Genomic DNA, 20,341 nt, shown 5'->3' on the forward strand with positions numbered 1-20,341 from the left:
TCCAGCGACTTACTATATAGCCCTGGCTGGCCTGGAATTCCCAATAAAATTGGCCTTGAACTCAAAGAGATCTACCTACCTCTCTACTGGGAATTAAATTTAGCACAACTAACTTGAAATTTTTTGAGCTCTCTTTTTTTTTCTAAGCATTCATCTCAATTCACATTTTCAAACAGTGTCATCAGATGTGTGGAACAACAGTCCTCTCCACCCTCCAGACTAAGTCAGTGTGCTGATGAGCTCCCGGGGTCCCTAGAGAAACAATGATTGTCATGGGAGCATGGGCTGCCGCTCCTGGAAGAAGTACAGAAGGAAGGCCTTGTTCCTCACCATCCCTCACCTGCAGATACGGTTCCTCCTCCCAGGAATAGAGCAGAATTCTGACTTCAGCCAAATTCAAGTCCTTACCCGGAACATACAGTACCAACAAGCACTGTGTGGCAGATGAGAGCTTTCGAGCCCCCGGAACTGCAGATCAGAAGGATGTGGGCTGCCAAAGGTGTAAGGGGACTAAAGCCAGCCTGAGCCAGAGTCAAGCATGGGCCACTTGAGATCCTGTCTTAAATAACAAAAAAACCCTTAGGCCCTGGAGAGTGGTCATCAGCCATCTTCAGTTGTTAGGGGAGGAGCCGGGCTTCAGAAAGACTGAGTCATTTGGCCAAGGTCACATGAACAAGTTGAACAGAAGCAGATTCTAGCCTAGTTTGTCGGAGCCCATAATCTGTGTGTTTTAACCATCCTGTACCCACAGCCATTCCATCCATGGCTTCATGACACTGTTCTGTCCTTAGCATCTATCATAGCGTTCCTTGGTGAACTTTGTCAACTATCAGGATTCTCCCATAACCCATGAGCTAATAAAGACTTGTTGAACTTGGTTCTCCAGGCCAGGTACTCTGCAAAATGTTGTAGATAGAGTAATAAAACAAAGTGTCTGCCCCTCTGGAGTTTAGAATGCTAGGCTAGTGGACAGTGACAGACAGCAAACACAATAACCAAGATTATTTCTGGGGGTTGGGGATTTAGCTCAGTGGTAGAGCGCTTGCCTAGCAAGCTCAAGGCCCTGGGTTCGGGCCTCAGCTGAGGGGGGTGGGGGCGGAATTGTTTCTGGTAGCAACAAAGGCTCAGGAAAATACAACAGATCATCCAATAGGGAAGGGAAGGATGGAAGTGGTGGCACAGGCCTCACGAGCCAGTAACTCAAGGCAGCAGAGGGAACATCTGAGCTTGGAGTTCAGGGACAGGGAAGGGGCAGCTATGGGGTAAATCTACAGAGAAGTGTTCTAAAAGAACAACACTTACAGGGGCTGGAGAGATGGCTCAGTGGTTAAGAGCACTAGCTACTCTTCCAAAGGTCCCAGGTTCAATTCCCAGCGACCACATAGTGGCTCACAACTGTCTGTAACTCCAGTTCCAGGGGATCTGGTTGCCTCATACAGACACACAGACAGGCATAACACCAGTGCAGATGAAATAAAAAATAAACATTAAAAAAAGAACAACATGTGCAAAGACCCTGACTCGAAAGTCCGTATGAGTCAGGACATACTCCAAGAAAACAAGCCTCTAAGTCTAGAAAGAAACTTCACAAGTAGGTCATAGAAGTCAGGACTTTTCCCCCCTGTTTGTTTGTTTGTTTGTTTTTTGAGACAGGGTTTCTCTGTGTAGCCTTGGCTGTCCTGGAACTCACTCTGTAGACCAGGTTAGCCTCGAACTCACAAACACCCACCTGCCTCTGCCTCTCCAGTGCTGGGATCAAAGGTGTGCACCACCACCCGCTGAGTTTCCAACTTATTTGCAATGAGAGGTCACCAGAAGAGGTATCTCATCTGATTTAGAATTTTTCTTTTTCTTTTCATTTTATTTATTTATTTGTTTTGATTTTTTTGACACAGGGTTTCTCTGTGTATCCCTGGCTGTCCTGGAACTCACTCTGTAGACCAGGCTGGCCTCAAACTCATAGAGATCCACATGCTTCTGCCTCCCTGGTGCTGGGATTAAAGGCGTGCATGGTTAAAAGCCCTCTGCTGCTGCTGCTGCTGCTGCTTCTACTTCTGCTTCTCCTCCTCCTCTTCTTCCCCCTCCTCCCCCTCCTCCCCCTCTTCTTTATTTAGATAGGATCTTTTTATGTAGCCCATGTTGGCTTCTAACTCACAATACTCTCACGTCCTTAGACTCTTGAGTGCTGGGAGTCTGGGAGTACAGACACATGCCACCTTACTAAATTTTATTTATAATTTTAATTTTTTTAAAGTGTCTAATGTGTATATAAGTTTTTTGCCTACATGTTTGTATGTATGTATGTATATATGTATGCCACATGCATGTCTGATGAATGTGGAGGTCAGAGGAGAACATCCAGATCCCCTGGAACTTGTGAGCCACCACATGGATTCTGTGACTCAAGCCTGGGTTCTCTGAAGCCCAGCAAGTGATCTTAACCATTGAGTCATCTCTCCAGTTCCTTGATTTCTGAATGTTGGTTTGGGGGTTGTTGTTTTGTTTGTTTGCACTTTGTTTTGAGATAAGGTCTCACTGTGTACCCCTGATTGTCCTGGAATTCAACCTGTTGATCAGGCTGGCTTCAAACTGATAGAAACCCACCTTCCTCTGCCTCCTAAGTGCTGGGGTTAAAGGCTCATGCCACCACCACCCAGTTTGATTTGTAATTTTAAAAGGTGTCTCTGACAGATGAGTAGAGGGCAGACGTCAGGAGAAGAGGGCAGAGATTTGGAACGGCACAGATTAGAGAGACTCGTGCTAACTGTAGCAGGTGTTGAAAAGGGCGCTAGTCTGGTAAAATTCTGAGGACATAGTAACAAGATTAAACAGATTGGATATGGAGTGCTAAGAAGAGAAAATCATGAAGGATAGCCCCGTACCCCCTGGCACCCAAGTAAATAATGGAAAAGGTGATGGTGCAATTTACTGTGATGGAGAGAACGTGAGGAAATGATAGGATAGAAGAGAGAGAAATGATTCTTATTCATCCAAGCAAAGACCTCAAATAGGTGACCTAGAGTTCAGGTGGGTGTATTTTACACACACACACACACACACACACACACACACACACACACACACACACACACAGGTCTGCGGTTAGCCAGAGAGAATGTGGAGGAAGAGAGAAAGCTTTGAGACCATGTGTGTTGATGGCTTAGGAGAAGAATAAGCCAGGGGAGAAAGCTAAGAAGGAATGGTCAATGGGGAACTGGGGGTCAGAACACAAGGGGTGCAGTGGACTCAAGGCACAGACACGTGAGAAAAAATATGAGTGCTCTAAAGTCCACACTGTCAAGGACTCACTGTATAGAATTTCAGAGACGTGCCAGGCGGTGGTGGCGCACGCCTTTAATCCAGCACTCGGAGGCAGAGCAGGTGGATCTCTGTGAGTTGAGGCCAGCCTGGCTACCAGTGAGTTCCAGGAAAGGAGCAAAGCTACACAGAGAAACCCTGTCTCGAAAAACAAAAAAAAAAAAAAAAAAAAAAAAAAAAGAATTTCAGAGACGTGGGACATAACTTGAAACTCGAGTTCAAGGGAGGGATTTTCCTTTTTGCCTTTCCTTCCACAGGAAGCTAACAGGCCTGCTTTTCCGTGATGACGAAGATCCAGTAGAGAGGGAGAAGAGATCACGCAGAAGAGAGAGGATGAATGCAAGGGTGACAAGCTCAGAATGAGAGGGAGCAGGAGGCCAGTGAAAGGGGAGGGAGAGGATGCAGAGTCACAGGAAAGCAGGATGCGTTGGGGTGGGCTTGGTGGTTCTCCACATCTGTCGGTTAAAAGATACAGACCAGCTGCTGGTTTTTAGGGCAAATAATAATTCCTAGGTAGGGGTTATGAAGCACACGCTCACACATGTAAGTCCTGTACCTGTGCCCCTCTGATGCTATGAGTGGGGGGCTGAGACACAATCGTAACATCACAGAGGGAGCTGAGCTCAAGGGGAGGAAACCTCAGAGACCTGAGACCACTGTCGTTAACTCCTCTAGTCCTTGTCCTGCCCTCGCCAGAAGACTGTTGACCTGAGAGGGCTGGGCAAGGACAGAGTTTGCTGCTGCATAACAACACCACAGAAAGACAGAAGGGAGTGAGCTATGTCTATTGTGGTGAAGTCTTTTAACTGTAGTTGTTTAGCCTTTTCATTGAGTGTACTTGTCCATGCATTTATGGTCTAGAGAAGCCAGGGTCGTCTGGGTCTCTTACGTAGAAGTTCATAAGGTAAGAACAATTTTTGTCTATAAAATCTTATTATTATGAGTAAGTATTTTTTTTTTTAACTACAATCACAAACTCAGGGCTGGAGGGAGGGCTCAGCACTTAAGAGTATGTGATGCTCTTTGCAGAGGACCTGAGTTCAGTTCCTGGTACCCAGAGCAGGCAGCTCACAACCACCCGTAACTCCAGTTCTAGGGGGATCCATGGGCACTGCACTTACATAAACACAGACATAAAAACACATAATTTTGTTGTTGTTGTATTTTTTCTTTTCTTTCTTTCTTTCTTTTTTTTTTTTTTTTTGTTTGTTTGTTTTTTTGTTTTTTGAGACAGGGTTTCTCTGTGTAGTTTTGTAGCCTGTCCTGGATCTCACTTTGTAGACCAGGCTGGACTCAAACTCACAGAGATCTGCCTGGCTCTGCCTTCTGAGTGCTAGGATTAAAGGCATGCACCACCACTGCCAGCTAACACACATAATTTTTTGTAAAAAAGAAATTTGGGCTGGAGAGATAGCTTAGTCCTTAAAGGCTAGGCTCACAACCCCCTCCAAAGAATTATTATTAATTTAAAAAAATGTGAACCCTACTAAGATGATGCCATACTATGGCCTCTGGATCATAGAAATCACTTGACTACAGTTTCTTTTTTGTGTCCTGAGTATACAATAATTGAACTCATGTAACAAGGCATCTGAAAGCTTTTTTTTTTTTTTAAGATTTATTTATTATATACACAGAAGAGGTGCCAGATCTAGTACAGATGTTGTGAGCACCATGTGGGTGCTAGAATGAACTCAGACCTCTGAAGAGCAGTCATGCTCTTAACCTCTGAGCCATCTCTCCAGCCCAAGCCTTTCTTCTAATACTTTAGTGATCAGAAAAAATGCTCCAGAAGGTTGGATGCAGGCACTTTTGAGCCTGAGCTGTCCTGTGTTCCAATAAACTCACTTAACTTACTTTGTGTTAACAGATCCTGTCCTAGTTAAGGCCTACAAGTTCAAGTATTTTTTTAAAAAAATCTTTAGGCTGGGTGGTGGTGATGATGATGGTGGTGGTGGCGGGGCGGCGGCGCGGCGGCGGCGCACGCCTTTAATCCCAGCACTCGGGAAGCAGAGACAGGCTGATCTCTGTAAGTTCGAGGCCAGCCTGGGCTACAGAGCAAGATCCAGGACAGGCACCAAAACTACAGAGAAGCCCTGTCTCAAAAAAAAAAAAATAAAAAAAAAAAAAAAAAACTTTGATTCTAAAAGACAAGAAAGGTATCAATTTGACATACTTTGGCGTCACATCAATTTCAGCTATTTATTTATTTCGCTTTTTTTTTTTTTTTTTTTTTTTTTTTTTTTTTTTGAGACAGGGTTTCATATAGCCCAGACTAACTTTAAACTCACTACATAACCAAGGACACATTGAACTCCTGACCATTCTGTCTCCACCTTTCAAGTGCTAGGATTACAGGCATGTGCCACAGTGCCTGCCGACTTCAGCCATTTAAAAGCTTGACTTTTTTGTTGTTGTTGTTTGGTTGGTTTGTTTTTGAGACAGGGTTTATCTATGTAGCCCTGGCTGTCCTGGAACTCACTCTATAGACCAAGCTGGCCTTGAACTCAGAGATCTGCCTGCCTCTGCCTTGGCCAGTGCTGGGATTAAAGGCGTGTGCCCCCACCATCAACACCACCACTGTCACCCCCACCCCACCCTTGGCTAATAGTTTGACTTCGTTTTTTTTCCAGAGCTGAGGACCGAATCCAGGGCCTCGCACTTGCTAAGCAAGCGCTCTACCACTGAGCTAAATCCCCAACCCCAACTATTTTTTTTTTTTTAATGTATACAGTACAATGACCATCTGTTTCCTAGCACAGACTAGCCATGTTAATAATGTTCCAGCTAGCCCTTATCATTCTGAGCAGGGGAAACTTTGGGAAAGTTGAAACTCCAAACAAATGTATGAAGAAAGGCAGCAAATGTCATCACAGGACAGGTGACCTTCTTTCTCTAGGTGGGGAACAAGGTTCTGTGTGTTCTGTCAGGTTCCTAGATCAGAGCAAATTTGTAAAAGTTAACAATAGTCTTACAGTCAGGAAGGATAGAGTTCTCACTGTACATACTGACTTCCTGCTGTAGGAACCATAGCCCAGTGCAGACACAATGCGGTGTTCCACCAGGCGGGGCTTCAAAATCTCTGTGGCCATGGTGTTCCTGTGGGTCATCATCACCCTGAGAATACCTGAGGAAATGGAAGATATCCAAAAGGTGGTGACTATTATTTGGGAAACTGGGCGTGTGCGCGGTGGGAAGGGTAAGGACAGGCAAGTTGCCCAAGAAGTCTGGCCTTTCCTTCTAATCCTTTCCACCAGGAGCTGGAGGCTCTGAGTGGAGCTGGTGTGGATCTACCCATGATTCCATAAACTAGCTACATTTATTTGTCATGTTTCTCAAGGTAAGGGAGAAAACAAATACTGCTGGAGCCCATGAGTCTTTTGACCCATGGGCAGGCACTATGCTGGACACATTCTAGAAGAGTGACTCACCTCACTTCTTTCACTAAAACGGCATATGGGAGGCTGGGAGAAATAAAAGCCATCATTTTATGAAAGGTTGTGTGTGTGTGTGTGTGTGTGTGTGTGTGTGTGTGTGTGTATACACATATATATGTGCATATTTGCGTTTGCGTTTGTCAATGGTCCAGGTGATCAGACTTGGCAGTAAGAAGAACCCCAAATCCTTAGAAGACTGGCAGGCCATTACCTACAAATATTTGGAAAAAATCCACCAGAGAAAAAAGAGTGAGTACCAGGGAGAGGGAGGTAGAGTCTCAGGGGAGGGGAGGCTCATATGAGGGAAGATGGCCAGGAAAAAAGAGCAGCAGCAGGAGGAAAGGCAGGACTGTCCAGAAACACTTGAATCTGGCTGACAACTCCCTCCCCAATCCCAGGACATTGACGAGCCAGGGGTATGAAGAAGAAAGAACAGATAAAGGTAGGTGTTTTAATAGGTGGAATCAGGGCTGAAGAGATAGTTCAGTGGTTAGGAGTACTTGCTGTTCTTCCAGAGGACCTGAGTTCAGTTTCCAGTAACACACACACACATACACACACACACACACACACACACACACACACACACACACCTGTAGGTGGACTTTTCTGTGTCTCACCTGAGTCAGCTCTGTCCTGCCAGCCGGCTCCTGAATAAAATAATCACACAAAGAATTAATATTAATTATAAATGATCGGCCAATAGCTTAGGCTTGTTACTGACTAGCTCTTATGAATTAAATTAGCCCACTTTTTTTTTCAGAGCTGAGGATCAAACCCAGGGCCTTGTGCTTGCTAGGCAAGCACTCTACCACTGAGCTAAATCCCCAACCCTAGCCCACATTTCTTATCTACACTCCACCATGTGGTGGTATCTTTTTTCAGCACAGCATGTTCATCTTGCTTCTCTGTGTCTCCTGGCGACCCCACCCTCTTCTACCCTATGCTGTCTTTTTGTCTGCAAATCCCACCTAACCTTTTCCTGCCTAGCTATTGGCCAGTCAGCTCTTTATTAACCAATGAGAGTAATAAATATTCACAGTGTACAAAAAGATTGCTGTATACATATAAAAAAATTTTTTAAAAATACTTAAAATAGGTGGATACAATATGTTGACCACATATTACAAAACATTTCTGAATATTATATTATATATATATATACTCATCTGCAATACCAAACATGTTTACATTGGGTAAACAAGGAGCATAACTCCATTATATAACTTAACATTTCAATCTGCAATTATGATCATGCCCTAGGAATGGATGGTTATGTGGCTTTTGGTGGTGGGAGGAGCTGGGGAATGAATGATCATGTGGCTTTTCATTTATTGATTTGAAACAGAGTCTCACTATGTAGACTAGGTTCAATTCATAGAGATCCTCCTGCCTCTGCCTCTAGAGTGCTGGGATTGAAAGCATGCACCATTGTACCATGCTTTTTATTTTGTTTTTAATTAAGTGAAGACACACACACACACACACACACACACACACACACACACATAGGCATGTGTCTCTGTCTATGGCTTTATGTACATGAGTACAAGTACCCACAGAGGCCAGAAGAGGGCAGTTGTAAGCCTACCAGGTGGGTGCTAGGAACTGAACTTAGCTCCTCTGTAAGGGCAGTAGTCACTCTTAACCACTGGGTCATATCTCCAGACCTTATGTGGCCTTTTTTGGAGAGTTATGGCACCAGCCATTGTTTTTTGTTTGTTGTTTGTTTGTTTATGTGTGTATAGTACATGTATGTCTATGTGTATATATGTGTATGGTATAGGTATATGTATAGATCCCCAGGAGCTGGAGTTGCAGGTAGTTGTGACCTGCCTGAATTGGGTGCTAAAAGCTGAACTAACTCTGCAATATCATCAAGCTTTCTTAACTACTGAGCCAACAGTTTTTTGTTTTGTTTTTGTTTTTTTTTTTGTTTTTTTTTTTATTTGACATAAGGAGTCTCCCTTTGCAGCCTAGACTGGCCTCCACCTCACTATGTATCTCAAGCTGGCTTTGAACTTGAGGTCTTCCTGCCTCAGTGTCCTGGATGCTGTGATTACAGGTATGTACCACCATGCTCTGAAACTGTGCAGCTTTAAAGCATTTAAATAAGAGGGAAGAGATACGAGTTAAAATATTTAAAAGAAGAACTGTGGCTAAGATTGTCTGCATTTTTAGGTAGAGGAATTCAATGATTAAACAAAATATATAAGAATGAGAAGCCGGCATTGGCACACACCTTTAATCCCAGCACTCGGGAGGCAGAGCAGGCAGATCTCTGTGAGTTCGAGGCCAGCCTGATCTATCTACAAGTGAGTTCCAGGAAAGGCGCAAAACTACACAGAGAAACCCTGTCTCAAAAACCAAAAAAACAAAACAAAACAAAACAACAACAACAACAAAAAAAAAAAAAAAAAAAAAAAAAAAAAAGAAAAAGCCAGGTAGTGGTGGCACACGCCTTTAATCCCAGTACTCAGAGGCAGAGGCAGCAGATCTCTGGGAGTTCAAGGCCAGCCTGATCTACAAAGCTAGTTCCAGGATTACACAGAGAAACTCTGTCTCAAAAAAATAAACAAACAAAAAACAGCAACCACAACAAAAACGAAAAGAAGATAAAAATCACTGGTGGGAAAAAAATAAAGTTAGTTTTTTGTTAGCAAGAGCAATCACTGCATTAGAGAACATCTGACACTGGAGGGTCTAAGGGTAGAGAGCCTGAGTCCTCGGGCTTTATGGGCTTTAGGACTAAACTCAGGGCTGGAAGGACTTGGCCAACACCACAGTCAGAAGTGGCAGAACTGGGGTAAGAATCCCAGGCCCCGGGCTCCCGGGCTCCGGGGCTGCAGAAATGGAACGTGTGTAGGTCGAGTGTTTTCCCCGAGTGTGTATCTTAGCAACAAAGCAAGCTGGGGAGGAAAGGGTCATGTCAGTTTATGCCTCCAGGTCACAGTCCATCAGTCAAGGAAGTCAAGACCGGAACTCAGGCAGAAATCTGGAGGCAGGAGCTGATGTGGGGACCATAGAAGGGCTCTCTTTATTGGTCTGTTCAGTTTGCTTTCTTCTAGACCCCAAGACCACCTGCCCAGGGGTGGCACTGCCCACAATGAGCTGAGCCCTCCCACATCAGTTATTAATCAAGAAAATGCCCTACAAACTTACCTACAGGCCAAACTTATGGAGGCGTTTTCCCAATTAAGATTGCCTTTTCCAGGTGACTCTAGCTTGGGTCACATTGGCTAAAGCCAACCAAGACAGTGTAGATGAAATCTGTCATTCAGTCCTTAGCACCTGAAAAGCAGGGGCTCCTGGCTTTTAGAAAAAGTCCTCCCCCTAATATACCTTTATTAAAGGGGACCTTTGGGAAGATGAACTGAATAAAAGGATAAAAGCGAAAGAGCTCTAACAACCATAATAAAAGCTAATATTTATCAAGTTCTTCAGCCACAAGCTTCAAGTTTTAAAAAAGACTCAGGAAGGTTGGACACGCTGGCACACACGCACACTCTCAACACGTGGGAGGCTGAGGCAGGAGAACCTGCCCTAAGTTCCAGGTCATCTTAGACAACACAGTGAGTTCCAGGTCAGCAAGGTCCACACAGAAAGACCTTGTTTTATTGTTTTTGTTTTTTTGTTCCTTCAGGACATTGTTTCTCTGTGTATCTCTGGCTGTCCTGGAACTCACGCTGTAGACCAGGCTGGCCTCAAACTCAGAGATCCACCTGCCTCTGCCTCCTGAGTGCTGGGATCAAAGGCATGTGCTACCACACCTGACTTTGTCTTAGAAAAAATATTCACGAGGATCCATAGGGACTCAGCAGCACTTAGTATTTCCTCAACTCTTAAGAACATACAAGTGATAGAGTTGAAACAGATTCTGAAGATGGAGTCAGGATTCTGCATGTCTAATTAATTTGCAGATAAGGCTAAAATTTCTACATACTTAGGAGTAGCAAGATAGGGCTGGAGAGATGGCTCAGAGGTTAGGAGCACTGGCTGCTCATCCAGAGGTCCTAACTTCAATTCCCAGCAACCACATGGTGGCTCCCAACCATGTATAGTGAGATCTGGCGCCCTCTTCTGGCCTGGAGGCAAATATGCAGACAGAATACTGTATACATAATACTGTATACATAAGCCTTTTGTTGTTGTTGTTTGTTTTGAGACAGGGTTTCTCTGTGTAGCCCTGGCTGTCTTGGAACTCCCTCTGTAGACCGGGCTGGCTGCAAACTCACAGAGATCCACCTGCCCTTGCCTCCCCAAGTGCTGAGATTAAAGGCATGTGCCACCACTGCCTGGCTATAAATAAAAAAAAAAAAAAAAAAATAGAGTAGCAAGAACTGGGGCTGGAGAGATGGCTCAGTGATTAAGAGCGCTGATTGCTCTTCCGGAGGCCCCAGGTTCAATTCCCAGCATCCACATGGCAGCTCACAACTGTCTGTAACTCTAGTTCCAGGGGATCCAACACCCTCACACAGACATACATGCAGGCAAAACATCAATACACATTAAAAAAAAATTTTTTTAAAAAGTTTTTTTTTAAAGTAGCAGAATGTACATGCCCTCTGCCAAGTAAAGAAAAATACCCTAAATAGCATTCTAATCTTTAAAATTTATTTATGTGTGTGTCTGCACACATGTGTGGGTGGGTGTCCATGGAGGCCAGAAGAGGGTGTTGGATCCCGGGAGCTGAAGTTACAGGCTCTTGTGAGTCCCCCAGTATGGGTGCAGGGAACCAAACTTGGGTCTTCAGCAAGAACAGAGATTGAGCCACCTCTCCAGCCCCATTCCCTAATACTCTTAGGTTTGTTTTATTATTTTATTTTATTTGAGACAGAGTCTCACTATTCTACGTAGCCTGTACTGAACTCATGATCCTCCTGCCTCAGTTTCCGGGTACGAAGGTTGGATTACAGGCAAGCCTCATCATGCCTTGCTTTCTCTAACCTTTCTGCTCACTCTCGCCACCACACCTTGACAGCTGTCCCTATTTTACCTCTTCCCAGCATGGCTGACAGTGGGGATCACCTCGGTGCCACGACAGGGTCAAGGTGGCCTCTTGGATACGTTGGCCTCCCTGTACCACGCCTCCTCTGCAGCTGAGCAGAAACGGATGACCGTGCTGGTTCACCTGGCAGATTCTGATTCCACCTGGCTCAGGAAAACTGTTCTCCAAATCTCCAGCCTCTACAGCTCGAAGATCTTGACAGGGCAATTGCTGCTGATCCATGCTCCATCCGATGCCTACCCCACTGTGAACAGCACCCAGGATGGGCTCTCTCAGGAGCAGGTGTACTCCAAGCAGAACATAGCTCATGCCTTCCTCATGAGCTTTGCCCCGAAGCTCTCCACTTACTTCCTGTTGATAGAGGACGATGTCTTCTGTGCCCCTAACTTTGTCAGCCACATTCACTCAAAGGTGAGCAACAGGAAACCCCACACCTGGGTGCTCCTGGAGTTCTCTAATATGGGCTTCCTTGGCAAACTTTTCCACAGCAGGGACCTTCCACTCCTGGCCAACTTCCTCCTCCTCTTCCACAAGGAGCGACCGCTGGACTGGCTGATCCTGCACTTCCATACCCTGCTGGCCCAGCAAAACCCAATCCTCTGCAGACCTTTCCTCTTCTACCACAGGCTAGCTCACTTCACTTTTGAGAACAAGACCTTGATAGCCCAGGAAAATGGTCCTCATGGGCCTGATGTCCTCCCTGGCAGTGTTTTCACGGACATGAGATTCACTGGGGTTTACTCCCCGCAGGAGGTCTACACTCTGGATGAGTCCTTCTTCTGGACCTACAATGTCAGTACAGGGAACTATGTGACAGTCATTTTGAGCCGTCCAGCAAACCTGAACAGAGTGCAAGTAAGAACAGGCTCCATCGTGGATGGAAAGTACACCCTAGAAAAGGGTCAAGTGGAGCTAGGCTACCAGCCTGAAGGAACGCCCCCAAACTGTACCAGCTTTGAACTCCTGGGCCGTCTTGTGCAAGGGCAGATGGATCGGATCATTCCGAAAAGCACCGGGCACCAAGTAAGCTGCGTGAAGCTGGCCGCGACCGCTAATCAGGCCAGTGGTCTCATGATCAGGCATATCTACCTCTGGAGGGCAGGGGATGCCGAAGACAGAAAGGCTGATCAGAACTGATGGTGTATCAGATTATGAACAATTAAAAGCTTGAAGCCATTTTTCTCTATGACGCTGGAGAAATCCAAGGGGACAGAAGGCAGGAAAAGAAAGCAGGGCCATTTTTTTTTTTTTTAAGTGCCACTAAAACATTAGGAAACATTCTTCCCCTTTTCTACCCAAACAAGCCACTCAAGTAGGATTTTGTTGCTGTTATTTTACTCTGACAAATGCAGCTTCTCCAAATTTGGGGAAAGGTCTTGGTCCCTTTCAGAATCCTTACATTCCTGGGATGCTTGGATCTCCCCAAGCAGTGTGTGTGTAAGGTGTGTGTGCGCACTTTGGTGTTCACAGAGGTGGATGGTGGGAAGCACACCAAACTGTTTTAGCGCTGGAGACTGAACTTGGGGCCTTGAACATGCTAACACTCTGCCACTGAGCCATCCTTAGCCTCTGAGGAGTCCTTAGGGTGGACATAGGAAATAGAGAGGGAGATAGCGGCTGGTGGCGCACGCCTTTAATCCCAGCACTCGGGAGGCAGAGCCAGGCGGATCTCTGTGAGTTCGAGGCCAGCCTGGGCTAGAGAGTGAGTTCCAGGACAGAAGCCAAAAACTACACAGAGAAACCCTGTCTCGGGAGAGAGAGAGAGAGAGAGAGAGAGAGAGAGAGAGAGAGAGAGAGAGAGAGAAACAGCAAGATGGTTCAGTGAGGAAAAGCTCTTGCTGTACAAGTTTGGTGACCTGAGTTCTATCCTGAAAACCATGGACTCCAAAAAGTTGTTCTCTGACTCTGCACACACTATTAAGTGCATGACATCATCATCATCATCATAATCATAATTGGAAATCAAGATTCTTTAAAATGTTTTTCTTTCTCCCTTTTTTGTTTTGTTTTTGTTTTTTATTCAAAACAGGTTTCTCTGTGTAGCCCTGGCTGTCCTGGAACTCACTCTGTAGACCAGGCTGGCCTCAAACTCAGAGAGATCTGCCTGGCTCTGCCTCCCGAGTGCTGGGATTAAAGGCATCTTTAGGGTAGCATTATTTTAATTTTTAAAAAGGTATATTTTTAAGCGCGCGTGCGTGCGTGCGTGCGTGCGTGCGTGCGTGCGTGTGTGTGTGTGTGTGTGTGTGTGTGTGTGTGTGTGTTGTGTAGGTGCACATGTAAACTGCATTTCTACCAAGTGAACCCAGGAGAGGGATCTCAGTGCTACTGAAGCAGGGCAGAACAAGTCAGATCCTCTCTAATTACTTAAGTTCAACCAACAAGACAAAAGCTTTAGTACCTCCCAAACCTGGGTTTTAATTCCAGCTAACTTACTAGCTGAAAGATCTCATTGGAGTTCAGTTCCCCGTCTGTAAAGGAGGAGTTCCAACTACCAGGCAAGCTTGGCGTGTGAATGAAAGGAATTCCTACACATAAGACAGACAGCAGCCAGGTGGTGGTGGCGGTGGTGGTGGTGGCTGCGGCGGCGGCGGCAGCAGCGCACGCCTTTAATCCCAGCACTCGGGAGGCAGAGGCAGTCAATCTCAGTGAGTTCGAGGCCAGCCTGGTCTACAGAGTGAGTTCTAGGACAGCTGGGACTACACATGAAAAAAAAAGAAAAGAAAAGACAGACAGTAGATACTCAGGGCATCGGCTCCCTTGTTTAGCCTTCAGTGTCCATCAAGTTCCACCCCCACCTCCTGCAGGCTCTCATTCCCCGATGAAGCATCCTCAGCCTCAGCCTTGGCAGCCTGCCCCACCAACCCTGCTTGCTGAGTTTGAAGAGGGAGTCTCAGACAGGCCCGGGCATGTAGGACAATGTCTATCATTGCCAGCCCTGCCCCAGGTAAAAAAGGAGAGGCAGGTTTTTTCCAATCAAAAGGCCTCTGGAGTATGGAGTCTCTCCCTTCTGGTTGGGCCACTTCATGAAACCTGAGATTCAAGTAGCAAGATTGTCACCAAGAAGGCTAAGAGATAGGGCCGAGAAATCAGGTCCCCTGCATTTCCCACAAGCAGCATCACCTCCTTCCATCGGTGTGGGTGTAGATAGGCATCTGCTGGGAGGAGAAGGAAGGGTGGGGTGATATGGTCTAGTTGTTGGAGACCACTTGGTCTGGGATTTAAGACAGGGATAACATCAAATGTGATTAAATGTGTGAGGACTTAGAATCATAAAGCAAAAACACTTCCCATGGGGTCATGACATCGCCCAATTTAAAGTTCTCCAGGGGGCTGGAGAGATGGCTCGGCCAACAGTTAAGAGCACTGGTTGCTCTTCCAGAGGACCCTGGTTTGATTCCCAGAATCCCCATGGTGGCTCATGGTCCATTACTCCAGTTCCAGGGGAGGCAAGGCCCTCTTTTGGCTTCTGCAGGCATTGCGCGCGCGCGTGCACACACACGTGTGCGCACACACACACACACACACACACACACACACACACATGCACGGTGCACAGATGTAAATGCAGGCAAAACATTCATACACATAAAAAGAAAAGTTAGAAAGTTTTAAAGTTCTTCAGTGGCTTCCCATCGCTTCTGGGTTCCAGACACTTTTAACAACTTGCTAAGCTCACGGCTGATCGCTGTCTGTCACGGCTTTTGTAGCTCCGTCTGTGAGCCTGAGCTCATCACCTGTCCTTGCCCTTTGCATGTACTGTTTTCTGGCCTGAACCTCCTCCACCTTGCTAACCACCTGTCTTCAGCTTCTTTTCTGCCACCACCAAGGGCACCAAGGCCGGGCCCTCTGTTACTCATTCCCTTTGAAACTTCCTCTTCTGTTCTTCACGTCTCTACAGAGGGGTGGCTGTTTAAGGTTCATAATCCCCCTCTTTAGATCCCGAACTCATGCTTTCTGAGGTTAGTGCATGTCTCTTTTCCTCATCCTGTGTACCTGAGGCCTCACAGAGGACCTGACACACAGCAGGCATTTCATCTGCTGAAGAAAAAAGAAGAAAAAAAAAAAAAGCAACCGAATCAGAGGCAGTAGGTACCGATAGCTTCTTCAGCCCCCTTAGCCCCAAATCTGAGGTAGACACAGTCGCCAGCTGCCTCACCACAGACATTAAGTCAGTCAAGAGCCTGCCTTGTCTACCAGAAGAATTCAAAGAGGTGTCTTCCTCCCCTATCTGTCACAGCTCAAAATACTAATTGAAGAACCAGCCTGCCTCCATCTTGGACTTAAAAGCCATCTTATAATAGTGAAGACAAACTAGGTTCATTCCTGTTTGTGATGAAACCTCTGTTTCTCCAGGATTGGGCTGTGGCCCACCTGTAACCTGAACTAGAAAATTGTTCTGTACTGCCTGTTCCAGGAAAGGCAAGCATGTCCTTTCCAAAGTTGTTTATAACCATCTTGCATCCCTGCCTTTGTTTCAGAAGGTTCTATGACCACCTATGACTACCTTGTTATGGTCACCTAGTTAGGCTCACCTTGCAACCATGCCATTGTTTCGGGAGGAACTAACTGGTTACGCTTAGGTTCTGCTCCTGCAACCCCGCCTATTCTGCCCACCAAACCCCCCATTTAGAAACCCCCTACCCCCGAGATGTAAAAGCCTTGTCTTCCTCACATCCAGTGCTGACCTCTCGACCCACCTTAGGGGAGGCAGCCTGTGTACACAAATAAAGAAACTTGCTTTAATTAGTTTGGCCATTGATGGTTTGGGTCTGTGGTCTTCTCCCATCTTTGGGATTAGCATTAGTCATTTCCATCTTTCCTCTAGGCTCCTCTCCGAGACCCTGGAACTTAGCTCATTTACCACCTCACCTTCAGGTTTGGGCTGTTCTGTGAACTGAATATTCACCAGTCAGCAAACCTGCGGATGCCACCTTCTCTCCGTGTTAATCACAGGGCAGCTCCCGGCATTCCGGGTCTCACCGTGTGCTGTCCTAGACTTCAGACCACGGACACGTTTCTGCACCAGAACCCGGGGATGTTTCACCAAACGGTTGGCATCGTGAGGTATCCAAATTACCATCTGTGTCAGACGCTGTGCTAAGCACTTCCGGCGCCTTCCTCGGTGCGGCTCCGCGCACCAGGCTCCATTTACTTTATTTTACCTTTGAGGTTTGTAATTGAGGCGTGGAGTGGGTGAAACGCACGGCATGCTCGCACCGCTATTACGCTGTGTGGACTTGGATGGGCTCCTGTCGGAGTCCCAGCCTCCTTCCTGCTCAGCAGCCACACTCAAGAGGCAAGATAGGGACTAAACAGGCTGAAGTTATCGAAGACCCAGGTTCAGTCAGTAGCTGGGAACAGAGCTTCTGTCTCTGTGAACTTGTCCGAGAGAGAGGCACAGGCTCCCTCGTTGGAAGGAACCCTCACCTCCTTGGTAACTATCAAGGGTCCACAGGGATGATGGTGGAGCAAGAGGCACACACAGGTCTGGGAACCGACCTCCACTGCAGAGTGCTTATTTAGCACGCACAGGAGGACCCCAGGTTCAATCCCAGCCTGGGACACTGGGGAAGGGCGCAGGCAATCACAATGTATTCCAAAGAGGTGGCAGGAATTCGAGTCAGTGAGCTTGGCTTCCAGTTTGCTAACTTCAAAATGTTAGGAAACATTTTTTTTTTTTTAAAGCTATATTTTGTTTGGGCCTGGATGGAGTATCAGGCCGAGGAACAATTTTTAAAGTATGCACCATCTGATCATTCTGTTTCCTCAAATGTCTGGGCCCTGGGGCTGTGGTTTTCAACTCTGGCTGCACATTTGCTTCATTCAGGAAGGTTATAAAAAAAACCAACTTGGCCCTACCCTGGACCAGCTCCACAGTGGCTCCAGGGTGAAGTCGGGGGACATCAGCAGTTCTTCAAAGCTGTCCTGCTGGGGGCTGGACAGACAGTTTAGCAGTTAAGAGCACCTGTTGCTCTTGAGGACCTGAATCCAATGCCCTCTTCTGATCTCTGAGGAAGACCAGGCAGCAGGCATGCATGTGGTCCATGAGGACAAACCCTCCCGGAGAGTCTGGTGTTGGCTGCAGAACTTATGTTTGTTTGTTTTGGTGTTTGTTTGTTTGTTTTCTTGGTGACAGGGTTTCTCTGTGTAACAGTCCTGGCTCTCCTGGAACTTGCTCTATAGACTAGGCTGGCCTCGAACTCACAGAGATCCGCCTGCCTCTGCCTCCCAAGTGCTGGGATTAAGGGCATGTATCACCACCACCCAGCCGGCTCCGGAACTCTTATGGAGCACAGAATTTTGAAGCTCAAGACAATCAACTCTTATCCTACGGTTCTGTCCTTTGTACCCTGAGGAGGAGGGGGTTATACAGCTTCCCATCAAGTTCCTAGCGGTCTTCCCTTAGAGCTGGGGCTTCTCTGTCCGCATCTAGGCCTTACCTCCTTTTGTCCTGCTGGCTCTCAGGCAGCCTTGTGGGTGTGGTGGTCCACACAGATGGCCACAACGCTGGTGCCGGGTATGCATATCAGGAGGAGAGCTTGAGTCAACTGTGCCTACAATCTCAGCACTTGAGAGGACACTTGGAGACAAACCTGGGCTATACGGTGAAACTCCATCTAAGAAAGAAAAAAAAAAAGGAGAGGAAAACTTTATCGTGTCTTGGCAGCTTTGACTTTTAGTCAGGTTGATAAAGTCAGGGAGGGAAACGACCATGAGCGACTCCAGGCCAGCAATGCTACCCTGCTGTCCGTCAGCCATCTGTGCCTGTCTGGCTGGTGAGGAGCTGGTTAAGGAGCACTCTGGTGCTGGCATGGCACTGGTCTCAGTTGTCACTAGCCAGGAGACGTGGGGTTCCATGGACATGTGAGGCAGAGCTGCGGTGGTTATTTCCGGGTGCCTACTTCAAAGGAAGCTCTGATGTTTTCATGTTTCTGGGGTCCAGGAGCTCCTGAAAGGCTTGATGGGAGACTCCTTGACTTGGTCTGCAGCTCCTCACTGTGCCAGCCTGTACTGGTGGGACTATACCCAAAACAAAGTTGTTTGCACCGTACCTTCTCACAACAGCAATTGTGACGTGTGTGGCATTCAGTATTTGTGTTTCTGACTTCTTTCACGAGTTGCACTTTAAGTCTGTAAGCAGCAGATCTTTCGGTCCGCTCTGAGGTTAGACCTGGGTTCTAAATACTACCAGCCAGGATTGTGGCTGCTTTACCCTGGACATGATTCCCAACTGCTGGTGAGTAATTGCTTTTTGGGGGTGGGGTGTGCTCCTTTCTCCAAACCGACCGTTAAGTGTTGGGATTCAGTTACTTTTGAGTTCCTTCCATTCCTCATCCCTTCCCAGTTTCCAAGAGCCAGTGTGGTGCTGAGCATGCTGCTGCATCCAGGAGGTTAGCTTGCTAGCTCTTGCATATTCTTGCATATAGCAGATCTTGGGGGCAGACAGCAGGCTGGGATGCCAGATGTCCTTCCAGCTAAAGTGATTGGTACTCGGAAATCATGGAATCAAAGCAGAGTAAGAATCCTGTCTTTTCTAAGCCCCTGCCTTTGACGGCTCATGTACCTAAACACAGCACTCTAATAATGCCTTACAGACAGACCGCTCCACTTAATGGAATTCATCTTTCTACACTTCACATTAGAACGTGTGAAAATAAAAAGGTTTTAAAGAAGCTACACACTTACCTTCTAGAGCAACGATTCTCAACCTGCTCTCTACCACACAAAGCATTTACTATTTCTATTAATTTCCTACGTCTAATGGGACAAATCAGCACATTTGTGATTCAAAGCAGTAGACATTGGTTCTTTCAGAGTTTTGAAAGCCAGAAACAGGAAATCATTTTCTCAGAGTCAAAAATCCAAGTGTTGCTGCTAAGTGAAAAATAAACCAGACTCAGACAAAAATGAAACAGAGAAAGAGCAAGAGAGAGAGAGAGAGAGAAGAGAGAGAGAGAGAGAGAGAGAGAGAGAGAGAGAGAATGGTTGCACGTGGGCCTTTAATTCCAGTACTCAGGAGGCAGAAGCAGAGGCAAGCCAGGCTACACAGAGAGATCCTGTCTCAAAACAGATGACCTTGTCCTTGTCTTTTCGCCAGGCTGCTGTAACAAAGTACCAAATACCAGGTTACTTAAGACAGAACTCCTGGCTGAAGGCTGGGAGACCTAGGTCAGTGTTGGCAGGGCTGGTTCATGGGGCTGGGGTGGGGGCTCATGGGGTGGGGTTCTGAGCCTCTGTTCCTGGCATAATTCCAGCCTCCGATGGGCATTTTCTCTGTGTGCACATCAGATCCAGTTCCCCCCGCCCTTTAAATTTCTTTGATTACAGCCTGGCATGATAGCACACACCTTTAATCCCAGCACTTGGAAGGCAGAGGCAAGCGGATCTCTGTGAGTCGAGGCCAGCCTGGTCTACAGAGTGAGTTTCAGGACAGCTAAGGCTACACAGAGAAACTGTCTCAAAAAAATTATTACATTTATCTGTTTAGTTGAGGAGCCACAAGTCACGGCATGTTGGCAGAAGTCAATGGCACCCTGCTGGAGTGGGTTCTCTCTTTCCAGCACTCGGGTCTCTGGAA

General features: G+C 46.6%; 1 protein-coding gene across 1 annotated transcript; it reads left to right on the forward strand.

Moving 5' to 3' along the window:
• Nucleotides 1-3,962: 3,962 nt before the first annotated feature.
• Nucleotides 3,963-12,949, forward strand: LOC114698034 (alpha-1,3-mannosyl-glycoprotein 4-beta-N-acetylglucosaminyltransferase-like protein MGAT4E). Its single transcript, XM_028876476.2, has 4 exons — nt 3,963-4,222; nt 6,343-6,471; nt 6,908-7,004; nt 11,762-12,949. Exons 2-4 carry the CDS (start codon nt 6,367-6,369, stop codon nt 12,898-12,900), a joined length of 1,341 nt encoding a protein of 446 aa, XP_028732309.2. The 5' UTR covers nt 3,963-4,222; nt 6,343-6,366; the 3' UTR covers nt 12,901-12,949.
• Nucleotides 12,950-20,341: the final 7,392 nt, after the last annotated feature.

Source organism: Peromyscus leucopus, chromosome 15, assembly GCF_004664715.2.
Source record: "Peromyscus leucopus breed LL Stock chromosome 15, UCI_PerLeu_2.1, whole genome shotgun sequence".
Classification (NCBI taxonomy): domain Eukaryota; kingdom Metazoa; phylum Chordata; class Mammalia; order Rodentia; family Cricetidae; genus Peromyscus; species Peromyscus leucopus.